The 27,987-nt window shown below is 41.4% G+C and overlaps 1 protein-coding gene across 5 annotated transcripts in view; it reads right to left on the reverse strand.

Annotated features, from left to right (window-relative positions):
- Window positions 1-27,987, reverse strand: part of LOC128624251 (G-protein-signaling modulator 2-like) — an 87,104-nt gene that overhangs the window by 26,823 nt on the left and 32,294 nt on the right. For all 5 annotated transcript variants that reach the window (XM_053651740.1, XM_053651738.1, XM_053651739.1 and 2 more), the window contains 4 exons: window positions 13,839-13,974; window positions 10,966-11,105; window positions 10,286-10,409; window positions 7,207-7,322 (listed from right to left, as the gene is read on the reverse strand). In XM_053651740.1, the coding sequence (XP_053507715.1) occupies window positions 7,207-7,322; window positions 10,286-10,409; window positions 10,966-11,105; window positions 13,839-13,974 (516 nt within the window). The remainder of the gene's footprint in view (window positions 1-7,206; window positions 7,323-10,285; window positions 10,410-10,965; window positions 11,106-13,838; window positions 13,975-27,987) is intronic.

Below are 27,987 nucleotides of genomic sequence, written 5' to 3' on the forward strand. Positions count from 1 at the left end.
GGTTCCTTTCTGAGTCTGGCTCCTCTCAAGGTTTCTTCCTCTTAACATCTTAGGGAGTTTTTCCTTGCCACCGTCCCCACCGGCTTGCTCAATTGGTATAAATTCACACATTTAAAATATGTATCCTGTGTTATATATTTCGGTAAAGCTGCTTTGAGACAATGACCATTGTAAAAAGCGCTACACAAATAAAACTGAATTGAATTGAACTCTCACATATCAAAATCGCTCTCCCATAAATTTTTGCTTAGCTCCTTATATTGCTTCTATTGTGCTTGGCCACGTAATTGCTGCTTGCAACTATAATTATTAATTATTATTATTATTTATATAATAGTAACATTACTGCATATCATTTTTGGCACATTTTCCCTTATACAGTGCTCGATTTAAAACTAATCTGTATTTTTTCATCTGTTGTTTTCCTGTAGAAAATGTTGTATATTCTGATTGTATAGTAGTTATTAATATTATCTATAAATCATAATCATATTACAATGCTTGTAGTATATTCATACCCTGCTATACTCATATTCCCATTGCTTTAATACCACCATCCATATTTACCAAGAGAAAAGACAATAATTGCTGCTTTGTTCATTTAGTTTAACTCTTTAACCATGAATTGGCCCAGTTCGTGTGTCGAACCTGCCTGTATGATTGTTTGGGGACTTCCCTTCAAAAACTCGTGAATGTATTGGTATAAGCAATATTTTGAAACTTATGGCTCTAGACATTACAATAAATTAAACGAATCCAACCATCTCTTAATAACAAAACATTAGTTTGTAGAAAAAAAAATAGGTGTCCTTTCTAAACATTTATGAAAAACAGTCTGCGTTTTAGGTGTATATTACACACACAGACACACACACACAGTGTCTCACAAAAGTGAGTACACCCCTCACATTTTGACCTGTTAGTGTTACAAGGTCTCAGGTGCGAATGGGGAGCAGGTGTGTTAAATTTGGTGTCATTGCACTCACACTCCCTCATACTGGTCACCAGAAGTTCAACATGGCACCTCATTGCAAAGAACTCTCTGAGGAGCTGAAAAAAAGAATTGCTGCTCTACATATAGGTGGCCTAGGCTATAAGAAATTTGCCAAGATGGAGCCACCATTCCCCCTGCCTCAACAGGATGTCTGCCCCCATATTCCCAGAATGTACATTGCACTCACTGACAAACTTTCCTTCTGCCCAGAGAAGAATTAGTTGTGACTGCCTGAACAGGGGGCATGGACATAATCCTCCCTGGTGGTCAATATATGAGACCACCGGTGTGTTGTCTGTAAACACACGGTGACCTCTCAATTGAGGAAGAAGGAATTTCAGTGCTAGAAATATGGCCCACATTTCTAGGCAATTTATATGCCGCTCCAGATGAGGGCCGCACCAGAGACCGTGAGCTGGACAGCTGTCTAAGATTGTGCTCCAGCCCGTGAGGGAGGTGTCTGTCATTACCGTCTTGCGCTAAGGAGACACGCCTAGAGTGTGACCCAAGGCTAGAAACCGGGGACACTCAAATTCTCAGAGCACGTAGGCATCGCCACGTGACACTGATTATTTATTTCGTCCTTGGACGAAACCCCCAACTTCTCAGACACCACTGAACGGTCTGCTGTGCAATAGGCCCACCTCTGAACCGGGGGGGTCGTACTATAAACTGGACCCGGTAACCCTTTTCTAAGGTAGACAGAACCCATGGAGACACATTTGGCAGTAGTTTCCACGCTGCCAGATGGTCTTTAGTGACGTTAACTATCCCACATTCTATTGGAGGGAAAGCATAAGATTTTCGTTGCCCTGTGACAGCTCGCTGACCAGAGAACACTGAAAACTTGGGACAGCCTTGGCTATGGGAGGCCCTACAGTAGCACTGGGGGCTCACTACCGCAACAACCTCATGTCCCCTGATGCGCCCTCCACGGCCTCTCAGGACCGCTCTTCTTTGCCTGCTTGGCCTTTATGACTATTCTCAGATCAGGCCTAGTAGCAGGCCACAACTGTGGCCGCCCGGTTCCCCTGGCTGTCCGTGGGGGTTGGCGGGCTGCCATACTCGCCTTCTGGGTCTCCCTCGCACTAGTGCTGGCCCAGGCTCCACTCGTGGTAGCTCGGGTGAACTTGAGACAACAGGGAAGAAACTGGCTGAATGCCGCCATATGTCGAGTTCAATCAGCAGGTCTGCTTGGTAGGCCTGCAACACTTTCATTGTCTGCAGTGACCCACAAGCAAGACTACTACCGCACAGGCCTTGCCCACCAATGCCATGGTTGCCATACACGGTGGCTTGGATGGCAAAGCCGGCCCCCCTAATTACCTGCCGTCGATGGAGAGAGGTAGCTCGCAAGCGCCTCCTCCACTTTCAGCATAGGTAAATAGCCATACCGTTCATTCCCCACAATGGCCGAATAATCCAACATCATGGGGTTATAAATACTGCTTATGCATGGTTTTCCCCCAGAATCCTGATATTTTGTCATGCACTTCTGGAAGAAAGGGGAGTTTCTGAAGTGTGATGGATTTACTTTCACTGGGGAAAAAAGGCTCATCTCCATCTCCAAAAAGCTCATCTCCAGCTCCTCTTCCGGATCCATAAGAGATACACCGAACCTGAGACGGCTAGCTGCCTTGGAAGCGCCCGGCCCAGATCCGCGAGGCTCTGAAACCCAACTCGCTTCGGCCTCCGTTTTTAGAAGAGTGCGAGTTGCGAGCCGAGCTGCTTAATGTAGGCATTACCATGCGCAGCCTCTCAAGGCTGCCATCGAATGCTACATCCCTAAACACTTCACCCAGAAAGTGTGTACTATTCCCCGTGATGAAACAGCAGCAAGCCGTAACACACTTCCTGAATTCTCTCACTCATTTTTCTCTCTCGCTCATTCCTTTTATTTCTTCTCTTTTTTTAAAGGGATAGAAAAGTTCTGAGATTTTGAGAAAAGATAGCGAGGAAATGAAGCATCTTTTGTTTCTTTACATAAACAGACATGCAGTCTTTCGCTGAAGATAATAAAGGCTGATGGCGTGGTTCACAGGTGCCATATTTATGTCATGTGACGCACTTAATTGCCACGTCACCTGATCATGGCAGGCCTATAAATAGGCATGATTTTACACAAGCTTCAGATGCCGGTCGCGCACGAGAGGCGCTCCCATAGTGTTATGCTAAATGCAATGTCGAAGTTCCCTTTGAAAGGGAACTGCAAGTATTTAACAGGAGTTTGTCATAATAAAAACTAGTCCATGCACAATGCTCTGTAAAGATTGCCGTGGAAGCGGGGATGTGGTTAAGCGTCAGCTGGGGATGAAGAGGAGGTAGATTGAGCAGGTTTATGCGTGGTTTGGTTATCTTTTAGGAAGGCCGTGAACCAAAGGGAGCAAGCTGAGCTGAACTCTGTTTGTGCATGTGTCCGCAAAACACTGAAAAGTACTTGCAGAATAAATTAAAAATAAAAGAAGTAGAAAGCTTTGTCAAAAGTCACCTGTCTTCCGAGTTCTACAGTGCTGCCAAAAGCCAGGATGAGGTACCAGATGCCCTCATGGAACTTGCTGTTCTCAGCGAGGAAATTAAGTCCCTTGCCAGCCTCCATGAGACACATCATCAGGCCCTTCTCAATTTGTGCCATGAAAAGCAGCAGCAGTTCAAATTGACCACCCAGGAGCAGGTTGAGAACCAACGGGTGCTCACAGACTGTTGTAACGCACCACACCTATAGATGCAGTGCCTCCCTCTGCAGCTGCGATTATCACAAAGATGGCCTCCACAGATGAGGCCTATGTGGAACTCTCAGAGTGAGTGGCAGTTGCATGGGGATGACCAGAGGATGAATGGGCCTATACCACCTCCCTTGCTGTCAGAGGAAACCAAGCTCACCGCCCAGCAAATGCCGCCACGAGCACAGCTGGAGTACCAGACCGTGTGGAAGGCAGTGCTGCAATGGGTTGGCCAGTCCCCAGAGTTGCACGGCTTCCAGTAGGACCAGCAGAATGGATCCAGTGCCACTGACTAGCATCTCTGGCAAAGCTATCCCGCTAGCGGAGGACCACATGGTGGCCTCCGCAGTGGCAGGGAGCTCCCCTTGTTCACTTTCTCTCTCTCCCTCTGCTTCCAGAGGTGCCAGGGCCCCATGTGTACAAAGCTGTACACATCAGGCCTTGGTGGACTTGGAGTGTTTCCAGACCATCGTCCACCAAAGCCTGTTTCAATGTGGGGCACTGGTGGATGCACAATTTGTGATCGTGAGCTGTGTGTGCTGGGGATGCGCACGAGTGTCTGGTGGAGCCAGTCATAATTAAATTCCCGGGGAAAAAGCATAGAGTAGAGGCAGTGGTTAGTCTTCTCCTCACCCAACACAAATACTTTGGATAAATTGAACAGGATTTCGGGTATGTTCATGGATCCTGCATTAGTGAGGCATGATGTGAAATGTGTGTATCATTGGTTGGGAAGGTGTTGCCAGGGCTGTCAATGTCAGCTCTGGGTCAGGGGGACATGGAGGGTGGGGAGGGAGGGGATGGAGGGGAGGGCCCACCCATTGTAGAGATTCCCCTCTGGGATTTTCAATTGAAGCAGTCGTGCAACGAGTCCCTATGGCACACCTTCGACCATGTGAGAGTAAGTGATGGTCCAAAAATTCATCCCAATGTTGTGCTATCCCAACTATATGTTTCAGTTGTTAATAATAGGTTATATCAAGTGATGCAGGACACTCAAACCAAGGAAGAGATGACCTAATTGTTGGTACCAAAGAGCCATGCGGCTAATCATAATCCCATGGGTGGGCATTTAGGGCTGGATAAATCACTAAACCATCTCATTTCCATGTTTGCAGGTGGTGTGCAGCATGTCACAAATGTCAGCTGGTGAATCCACCAGCCACCCCAAAAGCTCCACTGCATCCCCTTACATTGATCGAAGTCTCCATTGACAGAATTGGCATGGACCTCATTAGAACAGAGTGCATGAGGGCATAACCTTATGTTAGTTTTAGTGGACTATGCAACACGATACTTGGAAGCTGTAGCTCTTCGCACCATCTCAGCATTGTGGAGGCACTCTTCCAAGATATCTGCCAAGTCGGGATCCCAAATGACATCCTGAGTGAGCAGGGCACTTTCATGTCACGCAACCTTCACAAACTGTACGAATGATTAAGGATAAATAATGGGCTGGCCGAACAGTTTAATCAAACCCTTAAAATATGATTTGTAAGTTCACTCACAATGATGCTCAGAATTGGGATAAATAGCTTGAACCCCTGTTATTTGCAGCACAAGAGGTCCACAGGTTGCAAGGGAATTTTTCTGTTGTGTTTTCACCTCTACTCAGTCACATAGACCTCATAGAACACAACATTGAGACTCCTCCAGGTGTGGTTGTATCAAGCGGTTTGCCTGAACACAAATAAATGTGGTTCAGTGTCATGGGCACCCAAGGCTCAATTGGTCTGGTAAGAATAGTTTTTTTTAATTAAATTTAAATCAGGTTTTCCTTCAAGTGATATTAAGTAATTGACAATCATTGTAAAAATGTCAGAATAATAAGCGTTTCATTTTGGGTATGTCACTCAGATCGAAAATGCTTAGAAATATCCTTAGAGCCCTGATGAGGAGAGGAGGCTGTGAGGCATGTGTGTGAGACTGAAACTTTGTTACATTCTGGAACTCTTAACTGACAAACAGTCCTTTTTGTTCTTGAGCTTTGTTACATCAAACAAATGTTTAAAACCCAGAAAATATTCAACAAATCACTTAACTAATGGCATGTTTCATGTAAGGACACTTTGCTACTGATTTGGTGGAAAAATGTGTAGACTAAGCAGGAATTGTTTGATTTATGGCTATTTAAAAACACAAACATTTAGAAAAAGCCAAAGATAATGGTGACAGATTATGAATTGTATTGAATGGGACTCTTGGCCCTAGTGCCAAGCAAATGCTCATAACTTGAAAAATATATTTCAAAATGCTTAGATATGTAGAGGTTTTTTGAAAGAGGGAGTAGCTCAACAATTTAAAGCTTGTATGTAGTTTCTATGTGAAAATCTAGGAATTTTATATGAAAATGTTTTTGCTGAAAGAGCAAATTCAGACAATTTACTCTCAAAACTGAAGTTGTAATGACATAACCCACTGTAGCTTTCCCCCATTAAAATGAATGGGGAAGAAAGAAGGATGGATAGAAAGAGAAGGAGGAGTACAATCTGTCTGTAATTTGGAATTTGATATCGGGCCCTGGTCTGCCCAGGTTTAACCAGGTGAATTTAGTGGTTGTAATTTAAGAATTGAACGAAGTAGACCAGTTTTAAAAGTGCCTCAATATATTCATAAGGGGGGGAATTCTGTTTGGAGCCTTGATACATGGCAACCATAATTTTGATATTTCCCAAAAGAACAAGCATATTAATCCCATATAATATCTACAATTCTGGCCAATTTTGTGGCTCAAACTCAAAAACTGTGACCCGAGGATAGGTCAAAAATCCTAGGACTAGTTTGCAAAAGAATGTTTAGCATATTATGCAAATTAGCAAAAAATATAAGTAGGTGAAGCTGCGTGGTTCTTGAGGCTTTTTTTGTTTGGGAAAACAAAAGGAATCAGTGGAAGGAAGAATTTTGTTTGTAGGACTAAAAGATACAAACCAAAAGATAAACACTTGCACTCTAGCACCACCATTGGGCTGATCGGGCTCAACTCCTTTGCCTGAGTAGTGGGAGGGAGTACTATCTGTTGATCAAGTTTCAAGTCTGTATGACTTACGGTTTTGATCTGCACGATTTGTTTTTAAGAAGAAGAAGAAGAAGAAGAAGAAGAAGGGAATATCCTAACAATTACAATATGCTTCCAGCACCTTCAGTGCTTAAGCCCAATAAGAAAAATCTTGACAATAACAACAGGGTTCCAGCACTTGGTGCTTGACCCCTAACAATATGATTATGGGAACAGTATGTTGGCTCTGTCAAGCCAACAAAATAAATAAATTAATTAATAAGGTAATGCCACAGTACAAGCATGGGGAATAAAGTAATCAGTACTAATCAAACCCAAGACAGATTTATAGCAATGCTTAAAAATAACTTCTGTTAAGTTAGCACAGTGGTCAAAAGAATGGCTATGGTTTGCAGTAGATGGATTATTTTCAAGCATGCCAGTATTTGTGAAGGTAAAGCTCATAACAAGCAATGGATAAATAAGTGTGGATTCACTTGTAATGCTCAGCAGCCTTCTCAAACTCTCCCAGAAAAATGTAGGCATTTCCTAGGTTACAATAGGCCCTTCGTTCAGCCGCCAGATCACCAAATTCTTTTGCAATGAGGAGTCGCTAAAGGGTGGGGGGAACACAAAAAACACCAATACACACTCGTGAGTATTCAATCAGTCCATTCATTCAAAAACACATTTGTAAGTATTCAGTCAATATTAACCAATTACAAACTGGAATATATAATAGTGCTGAAAATGGCAAGTATTCAAGCTTTACCACTTATATTCCTTTATTCATAGTTTATTTTATTTAGCTTCTTTTTGCAAACAAATGGTCAGCTGTTGATATACACAGATGAACCAAAACATTATGACCCATCATGAATGATGCAAATAACACTGATTATCTCGTAGCGCCGGCACATGTCTAGGTCTGGGATATATTAGACGGTAATCAAACAGTTGGTTCTTATTGTCTATGTATTCAAGGTCAACAAAAGCTATTCTGTCTGGTCTGAACCAAAAGAAGGGCTACTTGGCACAAGTCACAGAAAATTTTTAATGAGGGTTACCGGAAGAATGGGTCAAAGCACACAGTGCCTTGCACCCTGCTGCGTATGGGGCTATGTAGCTGCATTGTAAACGGATCTTGGCGCAATAGGAAGAAAGTCCCGAGTGTACATATGTTTATGCATAAATAGACTAACTAATGTAAACATTGACTTGATCAGTTTCAAATCATATAATTTGAATGGATTAATACACTTATCTATGGAATAGCCAATCAGCCATGACATTAAAGTCACTGAAAGGTGAGGTGAATAACATTGATTATCTTGTTACAATGACACCTGTCAAGGGGTGGGATATATTAGGCAGCAAGTGAACCGTCAGTTCTCAAGGGAAAAATGGGCAAGCATAAGGATCTGAGTGGCTTTGACAATGGCCAAATTGTGATTGCTACAGTTGCAATCAAAATTATTCAACTCCCATTGCAAATCAGGTTTACTGTCAAAATTTACAGACTTTCAGCTATTTGCAATGAACAAATCAGACAAATTTTTTGATTTGACAAAACTTTGACACATACCACCTACAACAATGTTTAGGTAGGTGGTATGTGTCAACGTAACATCCACATGAATTCCAGGATCCAATGCTTCCCAACAGAGCATTGCACAGAGCATCACACTACCTCTGCTGGCTTGCCTTCTTCCTTGTTTGAGGAACATGACAAAGAGTTCAAGGTATTGACTTGGCTTCCAAATTCCCCAGATCCTGAGTGCCACTCAGGGGTATAATGTAACATTATGTATAATAATTACATATAATATTATAAAGAATATACATTATGAAATATTTTCACTTGCATAGAATTAAGTCAAAATAACTTCCACTTCTGTCTTTCAGCGTTTAATAATCAATTATGAAAATCGTTGTCAACGAATCTCATTATTGATTAGTTGGTCTGCGCACGGCACTCACTACGTTACTTCTGTTCCGAAAACACACTTCAGAGAATAAATACTAAAGTTGTGTCCCAAATGAAGTACTATACACTTACACTATGCATTACATACTCCACCGTCTAGTGTGTGAATTTTAGAAAAGCAATATCATCTCAAATAGAACACGGGTTTTTTATTAACCGGAAGTATAAGCCGCTTCCTAGTCGACGGCACATGACATCATACGCACATAATGCTTCGCCACTAGCTTTAGCCTAATACCCAGAGTCACTGACAATAACTTTCTTCAGTTTACTGTTTATTTACCTTTCATTTCCAACATGACCTCAGTCACCATCAGAGGGAGGCAAAATCGTCACGTGACTGAGAAAGAAAGTCCTCTAAGGCAGGGGGGCATTTTATATTAAACACTGCCTAGATCAAACAATGATGCACAAGCACAAAGTTAGGTTTATATCCAAAATGCTCCACTGTGTGCAAGGCGCAGGGGAAACTGGTACAAGCTGCTTAAATGGTTTCATTTAATTTAAGTTTATTGTATATATGGTGTATTTGCGCACTTGCAGTGTAAATTCTGTAGTTTATTACAATGGAAGTGATCTATTAGTAACGAGGCTGCGTTGCTCCTCACGCGCGGTATTGAAGCGGTGATACACAGTGTAGCACAGAAGATCTGTAATGTCTAAGCAAAACACTATGATCAAAAGTAAATAGAGGTAAAACAATATTCTTAAAGGCAGCGAGTAACAGAAACCACAAGGTGCAGTGAAAGGGAGTTTTTATTATTAATTTAGGACTGAAGTTTAATTCAGTGCTTTTTGTGCATCCATAAAAAATAATTCACAAATACTTATAAACTAAAATAAATAATATATATATTATTTATTTATTTTAGTTTATATTATATATAAGTATTTATGCATTATTGTTTATGGATGCACAAAAAGCACAGAATTAAACTACAGTCCTAAATTAATAATATATATTCTGGTGTGTATGTGTATTGGGTTCTTTTCTGTTTTGGATAAACAGTTGTGCAAAGTTTTAGTCTGAAGTTTATATCTGTAACACTCAGTTTGTGGATTTTATTTTAAATAAACAAAATAATGGTACTTAAAGTTTGCCCCCCACCCCAATCCGATTAAAAATAATCAGCTAACTAATCAATTATGACAATAATCGTTAGTTGCAGCCCTACTGCACACTTTAATTTTTATGGAGTTTTATGGCGTCACTATAAGCAAATGAGCTGTGTCTGGAACACGCTTTGCATTTTATGGGTGATCATCCTACGACATTAAAAATTACAAAATTCTGTCCTAGCCTCCAAATTCTAAATCTGATCAAACATCTATGGGATGTGCTGGAACAAGAAGTCCAATAATCGGGGCTCCACCTTGCAACTTTCAGAACTTAATGTATCTGCTGCTAATGGCCAGATACCACAAGGCACCTTTAGAGGTCTTGTATAACCCATGCCTTGGCAAGTCAGAGCTGTTTTGACAGCAAGGGGAGGGCAAATAGCATATTAGGCAGGTGGTCATAATGTTTTGGGTACTTTGTGTACATTCCAGTGCATATATATGCAACAGGAGATAAGTGATAAAGGCACCTGTTGGTGGGAAGCCACAGCATTGCAGAAATTGCTGAGCAGATACTGAGTGTTTCCCAGGTTTCCATAGGTGCACCCTTGAGCCGCTCGATCTCCCAGCTCCTTAAGAATGCACAAATTCTCCCTGTAATAGAACACTGACTGTCAGAAAAAAATGGCAATGAAACTATCAACCGATAGTTTTTTAAATTTATACTGAATGAAAACACTCAAAGTAAAATATTGCTGAATTTTATTACAAAAATAAACAGTACTGACTGTACCATGAAAATGTACTGTACTGTTTTAAAAAATCAAATAACTATATAAATATTAATATATATTAACTATTAAAAATATTAAAGTAAATAAAAGATCGACATCCAAACTGAAACAAATAGTAACACTCCTAATTACAAATAAAAATAGAGATATCCAAAATGAATTAAAAAACACTTCAAATCACAACAAAATTTGTCAGTGATAGTTTTTATTTTACCTCTAGGGGCCACCCTCATACTGTATAATGACAATGGATGCAGCCGTGAAAAATTTTCGTTGTGGAAAACCAATCAATCGGTAGACTTCTACCGTCTAGCATTCAGAAAGTGCCAACAAATCAAAAATCTCATAGATACAAAAGTTTGTCTGATATTGATATTAACATTAATAAAATTTTAAAACATACAAAACACACTAACTCGTAATACTCTGCTGCTTTTTTAAGTGCTGCGGTGACCTCCTTTGGGAACTTTCCAGGTTCTGAGTCATTGCAACTGACACTCTTTCCTTTAGCATGGTACACATTCCCAAAGTTATATAGAGCTCTGGCTTGTCCCACCTGCCGCACACACAAGATAGACAGCAACAAAGATCACATCTACATTTGAACACATTTTACACATATAATAAAAGACAGTTCATTAGTGCTGTAACAATTAGTCTGAAAAATCTATAATGTCGATTATGAAAAATGATCAACATGTATTTTTATATATTCGACTAGTTATTTAGATAACTAGTAGAAGAAATTCAAGAGTGCACAGGACTCTACCCCCCATTTAGAATGTAATGCAATATTGAAAATGCTGGAGGCAGCAGCAGCACTGTTACTGCAGCACAACACAGCACTGTGCAAATGCTTTCAGGCTGAGGTGGTTTTAGAGAATACAAAAAAACCCTTCCTCGTACTTTTAATGAGAGAAGAATTTAAATGGCAAATGTAAAAAAAAATAAGTTTTACAAAAATTTTTTTAATAAAAGCACAAAACAATGCAGTCTGTGCAAAGCAGAGATGTCCTTCATAGCTGCACAGATGTTTAAAACAAAAGCAGCTGAGAGTACCTGCTTGGTGAGTGATATGTATAGCAATGTCATGTAATAAGATCGGGTAAAACAGCAGAATCTAACTTTTTTTTTTTATTTAAAATGAGCAATAATCTTTTATTGAGCACATAACATAAAAAAAAAATTACGTGTTCAAAAGTGTTTCCTGAACTTACCCCGATTTACAATGGTAAGCTTATAATAATGAGCTGTCGGGTACGATTTCGCTGGAAACATCAGTTTTACGTCATTTTCGTGACCTTTGACATCACCATGCCTTTGTGTGGTTACCTCACATCCATAAACAGAAAGAAGAGCCGGCTACTATATTGCATGTGTGGGGGCTGAGGATGGTTGTGTTTGCAGCTCGTCCTTACAAGAGTTGCTTAGAATTTTAAACTTGTCATCTAGATGGCTGCTTTTAATCTGGATAGTTCTAAACACAATCATCGTTCACATCTAGGGAATCAGCTGTTCACCAAGAAACCTCAAACTGCAGAGAGCCTGCAGTTAAAAAGGGGAACGCGGGAGAGCCCGTGCTAAAACAAGAATAAATATTGCCATGGGTTTTGAAAGAGATCTGAAGGGAATGAAGACTGATGCAGAAATGGCTTTTGTCAGGTAAGACATTTCAGTGGCTCAGTAGGTAGCTATCTATCATTAGCACACTTATTCACTTGATTGAGCCATGTATCGAGTTTCCGAAGTTTTTTTTTTGTTTTTTTTTGTTTTGCTATGATCAGTGTCATAAATTGCACTTAGTTTCTACTAGCTAAGAGACAGCAACTCACCTCTAATCCAAGAAAACCATATCCGCTGCCACCTCTGTTATCAAGTATTGGAGCAAATATACAACCTATACAAATACCTTAAACCATCATATTCATCTGCGCAGAGGAGCAGTGCTGAAGCACAACCCACATTTAAAAAACTAAATAAAATAACTCTACAAATAACTTGCAGTTTTATGTTTCAAACAGAGATGGTGATAGAGAGGCAAAAGTTCAGTACTGCAGCTATTTAATGTCAAATTAATTTAATATAAAATTTTTAGTCTATATAGTTTTGGCTTGGTAAGATTAATGATGGTGAATATTGGAGCAGTTTAGATAGAGATGTAGAGAGAAAGATCCATTTAAATCAATACATTTGTTAAATGTTTCTTGTGTAATTGTCAAAAAAAGTCCTTATTTGTAATTTAAATTTGTTGTTGATTTTGGAACGTAATAATCATTAGTTCTAGTTGAGAAAGTCAGTAGAGTAACAAGAAGCTAAATCGTTCCTCATTTTTTTCAATGGCAAGATATTTACAGCCATTCTCATTTATAAGCCACATTTAAAATGATTAATCATTTATTTGTCAATTCATTTACATAAATAATTATCAATTAATATATTCTTTATATGCAGTTCTACAATTTATACATGGGTAGTAAATCTAACATTTTCACACAAGTCCTAAAAGTTAAGATAATCCAATATAAAAATGAGAAAAATATTATATTTAGTCATTTATTTATTGAGGAAAATGATCCAATATTACATATCTGTGAGTGGTAAAAGAATGTGAACCTTTGCTTTCAATATCTGGTGTGACCCCTTGTGCAGCAATAATTGCAACTAAACATTTCTGATAACTGTTGATCAGTCCTGCATGTAGGCTTGGAGGAATTTTATCCCATTCTTCTGTGTAGAACAGCTTAAACTCCTGGATGTTGGTGGTTTTCCTCACATGAACTGCTTCAGGTCCTTCCATAACATTTCTATAGGATTAAAGTCAGGACTTTGACTTGGCCATTCTAAAACATTAACTTTATTCTCTTTAGAGATGCCGTGATACACTTTCACAAACATATGTTGTAAAGATCAGACTTTGATAGATCCCACTTCTTTAAATAAAACAGGGTGCTCACACTACTGATTGTTACAGATACATAATACTGGATCATTTTCCCTCAATAAATACATGTGTATGTATAATTTTTTTCCCTCATTTGTTTAATTGGGTTCTCTTTATCTACTTTTAAGAAAATCTGATGATGTTTTAGGTCATATGTATGCAGATGTATAGAACATTCTAAAAAGAGTTCACAAACTTCAAGCACTACCGTACATTCTCTCTCTCCCATGCACAAAATCTACACACACACACACACACACACACACACACACAATGGAAGAGGTATATACACAAGACATTTGCATTTTTACAGTAACATGGTATTCAGTGGAGGTGTGATCTGCTAACCTTATCCCCAACATCTATGCAGATGTCCAGATGCCTCTGGCAGAAAATTACTGCTTCATCAAAACGCCCCAACACCTTTAATGTGTTCCCCAGATTGCCGCTGGCTTTGGCTTCACCAAGCAGGTCCCCTGTCGTCCTGAAAAGGAATTCAAAATATGGAACTTAAAATTGTGTCTTTTTACCAGTAAAACTGATCAATTTACACTTTCAAAAAACAAAAACAATAACAAACAACAAAAAAAACAATGTTCTTGTATATGAACAAGTATGAGAATTTGTTGATGGTTGGTGCATTAATTCTACATTCAACATTGCTAATTCTACGCCGCACTCTATCCCCTTTACCAGTAATAAAGTACTCCATAATGGAAAAGCAGTGGTTATTCTGGTTATACTGTGTCTAAGTTTTTTATTCTTTGAAAAACAGACTGCATTTTTGTTCACAGAAGAGTAATCTGGCTACACTGGGGGTTTGTGATCTCAAACTGAGTTGAGGGCAGAGTGAAGGGCTGTAGGGGAATGGCTATAAAATGACTCCCAAGAGGCCCATCCAAACACAAACAAGCATTTCAGATCAGATAGGAATTTTCCAAATTAGATTTCTCAGCCACATAATACACTTGAGAACAAATTCAAGCGAGAACAAAAGCGAAGCTGCTGAGTGAACAACTGACTACAACAGGTGTAAAAAGTGATACCAGGAACTAATTGTTTCGCACTCCAGGATGTGCTATTAAAGGAAAATAATCATCAACAGAATGGTGTGATGCAGCCCACCATGAGACCAAGCATATTATAATGGTACCATGATTGTTTGTGGCAAATACATTTATCATCATTTGCCGTCTAATTGACCCAGCTCATCTAATGTAGCCTGTGTTGTGCCGCCACACCTGAGATCCCAGAAATCCTAGAGTAAGATGTCCTTGGTAACAGCATGTCAGTAGCAACTCAATGTTTCTTACAGCTCTACACAGCATCCACAATTATTGTGGTAATTAGTGTTCCTCAGGATTAATTTTACTGCTGAAAAGATACAACACTATGAGTGAATCTGAAACTTTATTTCACATCAAAACTGAATGTTTACCAAAAAAAAGTGAGATTTGTCTTTCTCCAAGAAAAATATTAGTGTGTATTGGGCAACTAAATAGAGCTGCAACAACTAATCGATGAAATCAATAATAATCGATTATGAAAATCATTGTTAATGAATCTCATTATCGATTAGCTGGTCTGCATACGGCATGGGGTTACTTCTGTTCTGAAAACACGCATCGGAGTACATACCAGTTGTGTCCCAAATGATTCTACCATCTAGTGTATGACAGACTAGTTCGCAGTCATAATAATCTTTTTTCTCCCTCTCTCCTTTCGCCGAGCCCCACATGAATTTATGGAGATACTAGAGATCCAGATCCTTTCTGCCTCTGGATGGAGCTCAAATCTTCTCTAATTCCAGACTGCTGGACTACGGCTGCTCCTAAGGCCATACAGACTTCATATAAATCCATAATGAACTTTTTCACACTATCTGTTGTTACCCAGATGAGGATGGGTTCCCTTCTGAGTCGGGTTCCTCTCAAGGTTTCTTCCTCTTAAAACATCTTAGGGAGTTTTTCCTTGCCACCGTCGCCACTCAGTGGCTTGCTCAGTTGGGATAAATTCGCACCTTTAATATCTGTATACCATGTTGATATTTCTGTAAAGCTGCTTTGAGACAATGTCTATTGTAAAAAGCGCTATACAAATAAAATTGAATTGAATAAAATTGAATTGAATAGTGTATGAATTTTAGAAGGGTAGTATTGTCTCAAACGGAACACTAACGGTTTTTGTATTAACCAGAAGTATATACTGGTTCCCAGTTGATGGCATGTGATGTCAAACAAATGTAATGGGACGCTGCTAGCTTTAGCAGAATACCCAGAGTCAACAACAATGATTTTCTTCTGGTTACTGTTTATGTCATCCATCCATCCATCCATCTTCAACCGCTTACTCCTTTTCAGGGTCGCGGGGGAACCTGGAGCCTATCCCAGGAAGCATCGGGCACAAGGCGGGGTACACCCTGGACAGGGTGCCAGTCCATCACAGGGCACAATCACATACACACTCACACACCCATTCATACACTACGGACACTTTAGACACGCCAATCAGCCTACCATGCATGTCTTTGGACTGGGGGAGGAAACCGGAGCACCCGGAGGAAACCCCCGCATCACGGAGAGAACATGCAAACTCCGCACACACATGGCCCCGGCGGGAATCGAACCCCGGAGGTGTGAGGCAAACGTGCTAACCACTAAGCCACCGTGTGCCCCTACTGTTTATGTCAGCGTTACCTTTTACAGATAGGAGCTTATGTAGAACGGAAGCACGACAGTGATGCACGAGCACAAACTTGTGCTTATATCCACTGTGCAAGGGATGGGGGAAACTGGTATGAGTTGCTTAAAAGGTTTAGTTTAATTCAAGTTTATTATCGTTATATGCTGTATTTGCGTGCTTGCAGAGTAAATTCTGTCATTTATTATAACGAAGCCGTGTTGCTCACCTCTTGCAATGTAGATGCGGTGATAAACAGTGTAGTGCAAGTAACATCTGTAATGTCTAATTAAAACTGTATGATCAAAGTTAACATAAGTAAAACAATATGCCTAAAGACAGTGAGTAACAGAAACCATAAGGTGCAGTGAAAGTGAGATTTTAATATTAATTATGAATTTAGGACTGTAGTTTAATTATCAGTGCTTTTTTGTGCATCCATAAAAAAAAAATGCATAAATACTAGGGCTGCTTTGTCATGTAATGAGTTTAGGAGATGGGCAGACAAATCCAAATCTAAATCGTGGTAAGAAAAAGCAAGCGAGGAGTCAGGCGATCAGCAAACGGCCATTAACTGGGCTAGACAAGAATCGAGACACGAGAACAAGAACAGGATCAAAATCATGAAACAAAAAACGAGGATAAATGGCTTAGAACGGGTCTGGCAGAAAACACAAACACTCACAATACTTCGCCTTGAACAAAGACACACGAGGGGTTAAAATACTTAACGTAATCAACGGTAAAACAAAAACAGCTGTGAATAATAACAACACATGAGGGAGACATCCAATAACATAACAGGGGCAGAGACAAGACATAAAGCATAACAAAACACATGTAGAAAGTAAAGAAAGTCAAGGTCACTGAAAAACCTCAAAAGCGAGTGCTGTTGTGCTTCAGACATTTGAGCGCGCTGCTCACTCCAGCTTTCAGCACGAGAGGAAATCCATGACAGAGTACCCCCGAAGGGTGCTTCACCCGAAAAACAAGGGCGCTTCACCACCCCCCGGCGGTCCTGGCCCTCTGGGCAAAATATTCACATAGCCCCCAAGGACCTACATTGTCCAACAAATAGCTGGTTCCTCAAGGAGCTGAGGAGCAGACATGAGGCTAGAGCAAGAATGCTAGGGCTGTTAGGCATGAACCAGGCTTGGGAAGCTATGTCATCAGCTTCAGATGTGAGCAGAACTTGGTGGGCTGTCCCATCGGCCTTAGGTACGTCAGGTTGTGTCATCGGCCTCAGGCGTGAGCAAAGCTTAGCTGACCGTCTCGTCTGCCTACGCCTGGAACATGCTGTTGGAGGCTGTCTTGTCGGCCTCCGCCTGGAACATGCCGTGGGAGGCCGTCTCGTCGGCACCCGCCTGGAACATGGCATGGGAGGCCATCACGTCGGCCTCCAGCTGGAACATGGCGTAGGAGGCCGTCTCATCGGCCTCTGCCTTTAACATGGCGTGGGAGGCCGTCTCGTCAGCCTCCGACTGGAACACGTCGTGGGAGGCCGTCTGACTGGAACATGGCGTGGGAGGCCGTCTCGTTGGCCTCCGAATGGAACATGGCGTGGGAGGCCATCTCATCGGCCTCCGACTGGAACATGGCATCTAAGGTTGCCTTGTTGACCTCTAGCAGGAGCATGGCAGGATAGACCACTTAATTGGTCTCGCACTGGGGCTCAGGTGATTAGGTGGTGAGTTGGGTCAAGGGGTGGGGGAAGATTCTGGACAGACCTGGAAAGCCCAAACGGGTAGTGCGGGTGAACTGGGAACGTCTGGGGGAGGCCCCTGTCCGCGAGACCTTCAGCTCACACCTACGGCGTAGTTTTTCTGGCACCCCGTGCAGGTTGGGGGCATTGAACCTGAGTGGGCAATGTTCAAAGCCTCCTGAGCTGAAGCTGCGGTGGAGAGCTGTGGTCTCAAGGTCTTAGGTGCCTCAAGGGTCGGTCCATCCGGTCTACATGTGTTTTGTGGATTTGGAGAAGGTATATGACCGGGTCCCCAGGGGTTTACTGTGGGAGGTGCTGAGGGAGTATGGGGTGAGGGGTCGGACTCATTCCAGGTGGGGGTTGGTCTCCGCCAGGGCTGCGCTTTGTCACCAATCCTGTTTGTGATATTCATGGACAGGATATCGAGGCGTACTCATGGTGGGGAGGGGTTGCGGTTTGGTGACCTGATGATCTGATTGCCGCTTTTTGCAGATGATGTGGTCCGGATGGCGTTATCGGTCCGTGACCTCCAGCACTCACTGGATCGGTTCGCAGCTGAGTGTGAAGTGGCTGGGATGAGGATTAGCACCTCTAAATCTGAGGCCATGGTTCTCAGCAGGAAACCGATGGAGTGCCTACTCCGGGTGGGGAACGAGTACTTAACCCAAGTGACGGAGTTCAAGTACCTCGGGGTCTTGTTCACGAGTGAGGGGACATGCGAGCGGGAGATTGGCCGGAGAATCGGAGCAGCAGGAGCAGTATTGCAATCGCTTTACCGCACCGTTGTGATGAAAAGAGAGCTGAGCCGGAAGGCAAAGCTCGCGATCTACCAGGCAATCTTCATTCCTACCCTCACCTGTGGTCATGAAGGCTCAGTAGTGACCAAAAGAACTAGATCGCGGGTAGAAGCGGCTGAAATGGGTTTTCTCAGGAGGGTGGCTGGCCTCTCCCTTAGAGATAGGGTGAGAAGCTCGGTTATCCAAGAGGAACTCAGAGTAGAGCCACTGCTCCTTTGAGTTGAAAGGAGCCAGTTGAGGTGGTTCGGGCACCTGGTAAGGATGCCCCCTGGGCGCCTCCCTAGGGAGGTGTTCCAGGCATGTACAGCTGGGAGGAGACCTCGGGGAAGACCCAGGACCAGGTGGAGAGATTATATCGCCACACTGGCCTGGGAACACCTCGGGATCCCCCAGTCAGAGCTGGTTAATGTGTCTCGGGAAAGGGAAGTTTGGGGTCCCCTGCTGGAGCTGCTGCCCCCGCGACCCGATAACAGATAAGCGGTTGAGGAGGGATGGATGGAATTCTAAATTTCCGATACTAAATTATTCAGAGTGATATCGGCCGATACGATAGTTACGCCTTCTTTTAAATTAATAATAATTAATTCCACAATTCTGAAGGAAATGCGAATAAAAACTTTATTCTCTCCATTACAAAAAGCTGTTTCACAGTAAATGGTCTCAAACAGAAAACACATTACTCTAAATAACTAACACATTAAATAATTTCTGAAGATTAAATTAAGATTTCTTAACTTATTGAATGTTATTAATTCATATTAACATTGACTGAATTCTAAAAAACCTCCTGTTAGTCTCACATTCATTCACCACAAACAAAAGCATTTCTACTTCATCACTGACAACAAGCTGGTAACATATAATATAAACTTTTTATATATATTGACATTAACTGGATATGAAATACACTACAAATATTTTAATATTTATATTTTTCTGTGCAATATATACACTTTTTTGTCAACTCATCTTCATTTAAATCTTTCAATGGTGTGCTGCCGCTTTAATTCAGCACAAGCAGCATGACAAAAAAAATTAAAATAAATAAAAAATTAGACTTGACGCCGAAACCCACTCTTCACTTCTGCTCACTTCCGGTGTAAAATTTTAGCAGTGCAGTATTCATGCAAGTATTTATGCATTATTTTTATGCATGCACGCACAAAAAAGCACTGATAATTAAACTGCAGTGCTAAATGAATAATAAAATCACACTTTTCACTGCACCTTGTGGTTTCTGTTACTCACTGCCTTTGGGTATATTGTTTTACTTATGTTCACTTTGATCGCACTGTTTTAATTTAACATTACAGATTTTACTTGTGCTACACTGTTTATCAATGTGTCTACATTACAAGTAAGGAGTAACATGGCCTCATTACTAACAGATCACTTTCGGTATAATAAATGACAGAAATTACACTGCAAGCGTGTAAATACAGCATATAATGACAATAAACTTGAATTAAACTAAACCTTTTAAGCAATTCGCACCAGTTTTCCCCAACCCCTTGAACAGTGGTGCATTTTGGATATAAAAATAAGCTTGTGCTTGTGCACAACTGTCATGCTTCATTGCTACACAAGCTCCGCTGTGTAAAGTTTGCATGTTACAATCTTCTTCGAGGCATTTAATATAAAATGCTCCCACGCTTAGAGGACTTGGAGGTCGCACACTTTTTTCCACTGTCACTTGACGATTACGCCTCCTTCTGATGGTGATTGAGGTCATGTTCTGCATAAAAGGTAACACTGACAAACAGTAAACAAGAAATTTATTGTTGACTCTGTGTATTCCGACAAACCTAGCGTCAGCGCATTACGTGCGTTTGACTGGGAAACGGCTTATATTTACGGTTAATAAAAAAACAGTAGTGTTCCATTTCAGATGATACTACCATTCTAAAATTCATACACTAGACAGTAAGTACATAGTGCATACTGTAAGTGTATAGTACGTCATTTGAAATACAACTTTAATGAATCACACGAATATGAATCACATAAAAATGAATCACATGTAAATGAATCACATGTAAATGAATCATATGAAAATGAATAAATAAATTAAAATGTGAAATACAACTTTAGTATTTACTCTCCGATGCATGTTTTCGGAACAGAAGTAACACAGTGAGTAAATGTGCCGTGCTGCGCACAGACCAACTAATCGATAATGAGATTCATTGACAACGATTTTCATAATTGATTATTATCGAGTTTATAGATTTGTTGTTGCAGCTCTAATAAATACTTATACATAAAATAAACTAAGTTTATTTAAAGTTTTAGTCTATATTTAGTTTATACTTGTAAAGCTCAGTTTGTGGATTATTTTAAACACACACAAAAAAATGGTATTGAATGTTTGGGGTCCAGCCCCCACAATCCGATTAATCGAAAGAAAGAAAACAAATTAAATAAATGATTAAACAATTATGAAAATAATCATTAGTTGCAGCCCTACAACTAAATAAATTATCTTTCTCTCCACTTACTTTAAAACTTAACAATAAATGACAATGACTATGTTTACATGGACAGCAGTAATCTAATTATTGACCTTACTCTGAGTAAGATAACAATGTGATTGAGGTGTTTACATGAGTCGCGTTTAGAATACTCCTGTCATGTACCCGTTTTACATGTTTTAGAACATAATTAGATTAACAGCCCGCGTCATTACATCACCGCGCCACGCTGTCCCACCAGAACTTCACGTATCAACATACAGTTCGTCTTCGTTATGGTACCGTATACAGTTTTGGGTGTTTTTATTTATTTTTTACGAACGCTTTAAGTGCAGTTAATTATTTGTCATGCTGTGCGTGCAAATAGACAACTGCTTGAAGCCGTGGACTATGTCCCAAACTGCGCACTTACCGTCTATATAGTAGCCGAGAAACGTATTTTTCCCTACTACAGGCCTATAGTAGGCATGTATGCGGTTTGGGACACAGCCGAACTCTCTTGTTGGCCGTAAAACGTAAAACTGCCGTGTGTGATCGTGTCCTGTCGCAAAATGCGGTGAAAACTCTCACACGACGTTCATAATGTGATTAAGGTGTTTACATGTCTGTAATACACGTCCATAATGCGACTAAAACAGGAGTACTCCACATGTCTTAATTCGATTATTGCTTACTTCGAGTATGACCTTAATTAGATTAAGGTAATTAAAAATTGCTGTTTACATGGTAGTTTCTTAATTAGAGTATGGTCTTAATCGGGTTAAGAATGGATAATTGTTGTCCATGTAAACGCACTGAATGTTTAACAACTAACTAATATAAAATAACAATTAACAAATAATGCTTTTGGCCTTTCACAAATATTCACTACAGTCACCCTTCTTTTCAATAACTGTTTCTTGATTTGTTCACAACCAATTTCAGCTGAAGCAGCCACCACAGCCTCACAGATGATGTTCAAAGAGGTATATTGTCTTCCCCCATTGAAAATCTCATGTTTGCAAAGAGCCCACAAGTTCTCAATTGGATTTAAATCAGATAAGGAAGGGAGCCAGGACATTATTCAGTCAATTTTGAAACCATTTCTGGCTAACCAAGCAGTGGAGTACTTAGACACACGTGATGGAGCATTGTCCTACATAAAAATCAGTCTTCTTGAATGCTGCTGACTTCCTCCTATGTTTGATGAAAGTATCTTCTATAACCTGGCAGTAGTTTTGGAAGTTGATTTTCTGTCCATCTTCAACAAAAAAGGTCCAACTAGCTCATCCTTAATTATAGTTGCCCACACCATTATCCCGCCCCCACTTTACAAGTGCCTGACTTGAACTGGTGCCCTATGTTCATTAGTGATCCAACCATGGGCCCATCTGGTCACTCTCATCTCATCTGTCCTTAAAATCAGTCTCTCAGTCTCCTATTTCTTGGCCCAATCTTGATAATTCAACTTATGACTCTTATTAAGTGGGGGTCTTGATTACTTTAACAATGCGTCTATGCACATTGTACTTTGGGAGAATCCAGGTAGGTTGCATTTCTGGAAAATTGTGGCACTGGAGGCTAAGCGTTTGCTTACACTTGGTTTCAAATTCCTAAGAGTTCATTTCACAGAAAACCTCACCTGGTCATTCCAGATCTCTCATCTTATAATAAAAGCGCAGCGCCTCCATTTTCTAAGGAGATTAAGAAGTCAAACTGTCTCCCCAGGTCCTGACCAATTTCTACAGATGCACAACCGGAGGAGAGCATACCAACAACCTGCTTCATAGTCTAGTATGACAGCTCTACTATCACTGACTGCAAGGCCCTTCATCTAAAATTTAAATAAAATCTACACACCCCTGTTAAAATTGCAGGGCTTTGTGAAATGAAACAATAAAACCAAGATAAATCATGTTAGATCTTTTTCCACTTTTAATGTAATATAGCAACCAACAAAATTCAAGTGAATTTTGAATGGGGCTCTTGTCAAGATAAAGGGAATTATGGATAGATCCAAATACCAATATCTTTTCGCACAAAACCTGTAGACCTTTGTTAAACAGCTGAAGATAAAAAAAAACCTGCCACATTCCCGCATGAAAATGACACAAAACACAATCCAAGTCAACAAAAGAATGGCTTTAGAAGGTAAACATTTTGGAATGTCCCAGTCAAGTGCCCAAATCTAAATCCTATCAAAAACCTGTAAAATAACTTGACAAAGGCTGTGCACAGGAGATCCCCTCACAATTTGATTGATCTGAGGCATTTTTGCAACGACGTGAAATAAAATTGGCAAATCAAATGTGCTAATTTGGTAGATTTTTTTTCTCAAAAAGACTGAGTGCTATATTACAAGCAAAATGTGCTAAACAAAGTTTAAGTTAAGGCAGGGGTCTTCAATCATATGCAGATAGGGCTGACGTGACTGCAGACTTTCATAACAGCCTCCATAACAATTGGAGGCACACTTAATAGTTGGATGCTTGATGGTTGGAGACTGTGGAAGCGGCGGCATGTTTGAGCTGCAAACAGAGAGGTGGAGGCTTGAAATTATTGTCACCATGCTTTTCAACACACTTGCCAAAACTCAACAAAAAACCAATCCAACAGAAAAGGGGCTGTTACTTCTCACCTGTGTCTTATTACCGTGTCTACTTATTTGTGTTTTTGTGCTTTCAATAACTCCTGTAACTGGCAAGAGAGAGAGAGTGTGTGTCATATCTGGCGGAGCATGCAAGAACCTTGAACTTGAACTGGATGAAAGCCGTGAGCTAGTGATGGCCACTTTTCTGTTGAGTTTTGAAGAGTGTGCTAAAAAGCATGGTGACAAATGCGAGCACCGAGCTGCTGACATTCCACCTGCCTCCCACCGCCATGGAAGCCTCCCCAGCTACTTGATCTGCATCATGTGCAGCAGCTGTACTTTGAAGCGATTCGAGGCCGAGAGCTGGCGGGCACTATAGAAGCTACTGTACATGTGCCTCTTAACAAGATGGCCTCCATGGACAATCTGGAGGCTTTCTTGGAGCTTTTTGAGTGTGCAGCAGGTGTGCAAGTATGGCCAGAGAAGGAACAGGCTCTGATACTCGTCCACCTTGTTAACAGGGAGAAGCCCAGCTTGCTGCCCAGCACCTGGAGTAGTTCTGCATCAAGAGGGTGATCTCGTAGCGTGTCTGCCGGACACCTTAGGAGTACTGCTTATGCCATCAGTTTCTACAGCTCCCCAAGGTCAGCCGCTCCTTTGCCTACTCACATCAGCTGAAGAACTCTTGTCGCCGGTGGTTGATGGTGGAGGAGCAGGACACAGAAAAGATAATTGAGCTCTTTGTACTGGAGCAATTCATTGCTTGACTCCTGACAGGAAAGGCGTAATGGGTCCAGTTCCACGGGCCCACGTCCCTGGACAAATTGTTCAGCTGGAGGAGGATCACTTGGCACTGGTCCCTGGTCCAGGCGTCCCTGGTTTTTCCTGTCCCTTCTCATTCCCTGGAATGACTCGATTTCCACATAGCTTTTTCTCCCCTGTGTCTCTAATGTTCCATGCTCAGTCTCTCTCTCCACTGCAGTAGCATCCCACGCCCACCAGAGCTGGGGCAAAATAATTTAATGTAAATTTTTTTAACAAAATATGAAAATTAAACTGGAAAAAAGCGTAATCAAATTAAATGTGTGTTGTTCACCAAACATCTAACAACATGCCTGTGGAGACACTAGCGTGGTTTAGCACTGTCTTGTGAATGGAGGGTGGAGCTGTGGGAAATGTCCTAATTATTGTTCTGCGTTGCAATGACCATAAGAGGGGGTAGATGAGCACCTCAAGAAAGAGAGCGAGGGAGCTGGAGAGAAGACAATTCTGTGTGTGTGTGTGTGAGCAAGATTAAAAGTTGCACTGCTGAAAAGAGAGTAAGGGAAAAGTGACAGCAAATAAAGCCACTGTGTGGATCACACCAAGTTTGCCTCTTGCATTTTTATACACATTTGTGCTGCCCCTCTGACCTTGCACAGTTGTTCTTGTCATCCATCGTCCGAGAGTGCATGTTCCCCCTTTAAACCTCTATAAAATTTCATACCAGTATTATCCCACATAACCGGTATAACCGGTATGACCATATACCGTGGCAAGCCTAATAATCAGAACTAAGTCCACCAAAGCATCAATGCGATTCAATGCTCTGGCCAAAGAGTTTGTGCTGGGGCCACGTCTTGACTCAGAGGAGGGCTTTGCCCCTACCTACAAACCTCCATGGGGTTTCCACTTGGGGACTTCCCCTTGAAACATATGCGTGATGAGTCTCTTCACTGCGCCTTTGACCAAATGAGAATAATGTTCGAATAAGAGAGGTGTTCAAATAATCCAGCCAGGACTTCTTCAGTTATTAAAGATAGGTTATATTAAATGAGGCATTGTCATTGGTATACAAGAGCCTTCAGGAAGTGTCATTCCATGCAGCTTATTATAATCCAATGAAAAGGCATCTACAACAGGATAACACACTCAACCGTCTAATGGCTTGTTTTTATTGGCCAGGCATTTGCGGCAACGTACTAATGAAAGAGGTATGGAGCTCATCGGGCCATTAGAGAGGTGCACACGGGGGTATCACTTTGTGTTAGTCAGAGTGGATTATACAGTGAGATATCCAGAAGCAATGCCTCTTCCAAACATCTCAGCACATAGTGTAGTGGACACACTTCTGATTAATCTCCCAAGTCGGGATCCTGAAAGAAATCCTGACTGACCAGGGCACATCCTTTATATCACACCCTTTGAGACCGGTACGAATTATTAGGGAATAAATCGTTTCGCATCAGTGTTTACCATCCGCAAACAGATGGGGTGGTTGAATGTTTTTATCAAACACTTAAAAATATGATCTGTAAGTTTGTTCACTATGATGCCTAGAAATGGGATAAGTGTCTTGAACCTTTGTTATTTGCAGTATGAGAGGTCCCCCAAGACTCTGCAGGGTTTTCCCAATTCAAGTTATTGTACGGGCGCAAGCCTCATGGCAAATTAGACATCATTATGGAAAATTGGGAGAAGGGATCTCTACAAAACTCTACACCTTAAGTCACCTAACCCAAGAAAATTTGCATCAGGCCCAAGAACTACAGTCCCAGCTGCAAAACAGGGTACTCAGCTATGGGAATTTCATTATATAAAATGAGATAAGGTACTCGTTTTACTACCAATGTCAAGTTCTAAATTACTCACAAATAGGCAAGGGCCCTTTCAGGTCACACGTCAGGTCTGAGAAGTCAACTATGAGGTCAAGCGAACGAATAGAGGTGATGCACATCCAATATATCACCTCAATATCCTAAAAATGTAAAGAGGCAGTTCCTGTGGCTCTAGCAATGGTGGTTCCCAAGAGGGAGGAGCTGGGACCAGAGGTAAGTCTAAAAAAAGTGCAGATCAATTCATTGTGGTTCCTTGTGGGGACCATTGTGCCAGAGAGCACAGGTTGCAAGGGGCATATTCCAATCTTGTCACATCAAGATTCCTCCAGGTGTGGTTGTAACAGTCCATCCTAGTTTCCTGAACAAAAAAACTGGTTTGGGATAAACTCAAGGCTATGCTCGACATGGGAGTAATCGAAGAGTTGCACAGTGATTGGAGCAGCACAGTGGTCTTGGTGCTCATTTTTGTATGGACTTTAGAAAAAACAATGCAGTGTCTAAATGTGACGCATACCCAATGCCACGCATTGATGAACTGCTCAATCGGTTAGACACAGCTCGCTTTTATTTGTCTGACTGGTAAATGCCCTTGACTCCAAACAATGGTCTTTTCTTTTTCACTCATTGCTTATTTAGATGACATGATTGGTTGCTCAATTTACAACACTTGAGAGCTGTTCTTGGGACAGGTAGGACTCGCAGTAATTCAAAAGAAGTGTACAATTGGACGGATAGAAGTACAGTATCTGGGTTTTCACGTGGGCCATGGGCAGATGTATCCCCAAAGTGATAAGACAGCAGTGACTGCAGCCTGCCCGAGACCCAAGACCAACTGATTTCACTAAAAAGGGAGCACCAGATCTGTTCCAGTAGATGGAGCTGTGCAAGCAGGCTTTTTGCCAGGTGAAAGTGGTTTTGTGTTGGGGCCCGCTGTTGCATTCTCCTAACTTTTCTCTACCTTTTGTTCTGCAGACTGACGCATTGGACAGAGAGCTGGTGGCCGTTTTGTCACAGGTGGTGAAGAGGGAGGGGTGCCCTGTGCTGTACATCAGCCGGAAGCTTTCAGCAATAGAGATAAGTACAGCATGATCCAGAAGGAGTGTCTGGTCATCACATGGGTGCTCCACAGACTCCGGCACTAGTTACTGGGGCACCCCTTTACCTTCTGATCATGCTCAAATGCTCAGTTTCCTTCCTTGAGATGCTTTGCCAGGCCTTTACTGCAGCTGCCTTCAGTTGCTGCTTGTTTGTGGGACTTTCTGCCCTCAATTATTTTCTTACCCAAGTGAAAAGCATGCTCAATTGGGTTGAGGTCATCGGCCATTTAAGAACGTTTAATTTATTTGCCTTAATAGAACAGAGTCTGTCTGTCTGTCTATCAATCAATCAAGCCCTTGGGTTGCTTCTGCAGTATGTTTTGGAAAGATCAGCACGTCATTTGGCTTGACCTCACTGAATGCGTATGGATCAGTGCCACATCAGCTCATCAACTACAACCACTGTGTTCTTCCACATGCCCAACATCATCGGGAGCCTGGTCTCAAATTACTTACAAGGACCTGCAGATGGGCTTTGCCCTCCAGGATTTCACCACCGGATGGCAGCAGTTGGATGTAGGAATTGCCATGGGATGCTCAATCTCAAAAAACAAATGTCCAGGTCCACATGGGCAGCAAGTGGAA

The sequence above is a fragment of the Ictalurus furcatus genome, chromosome 20 (assembly GCF_023375685.1).
Source record: "Ictalurus furcatus strain D&B chromosome 20, Billie_1.0, whole genome shotgun sequence".
In the NCBI taxonomy this organism is placed as follows: Eukaryota; Metazoa; Chordata; class Actinopteri; order Siluriformes; family Ictaluridae; genus Ictalurus; species Ictalurus furcatus.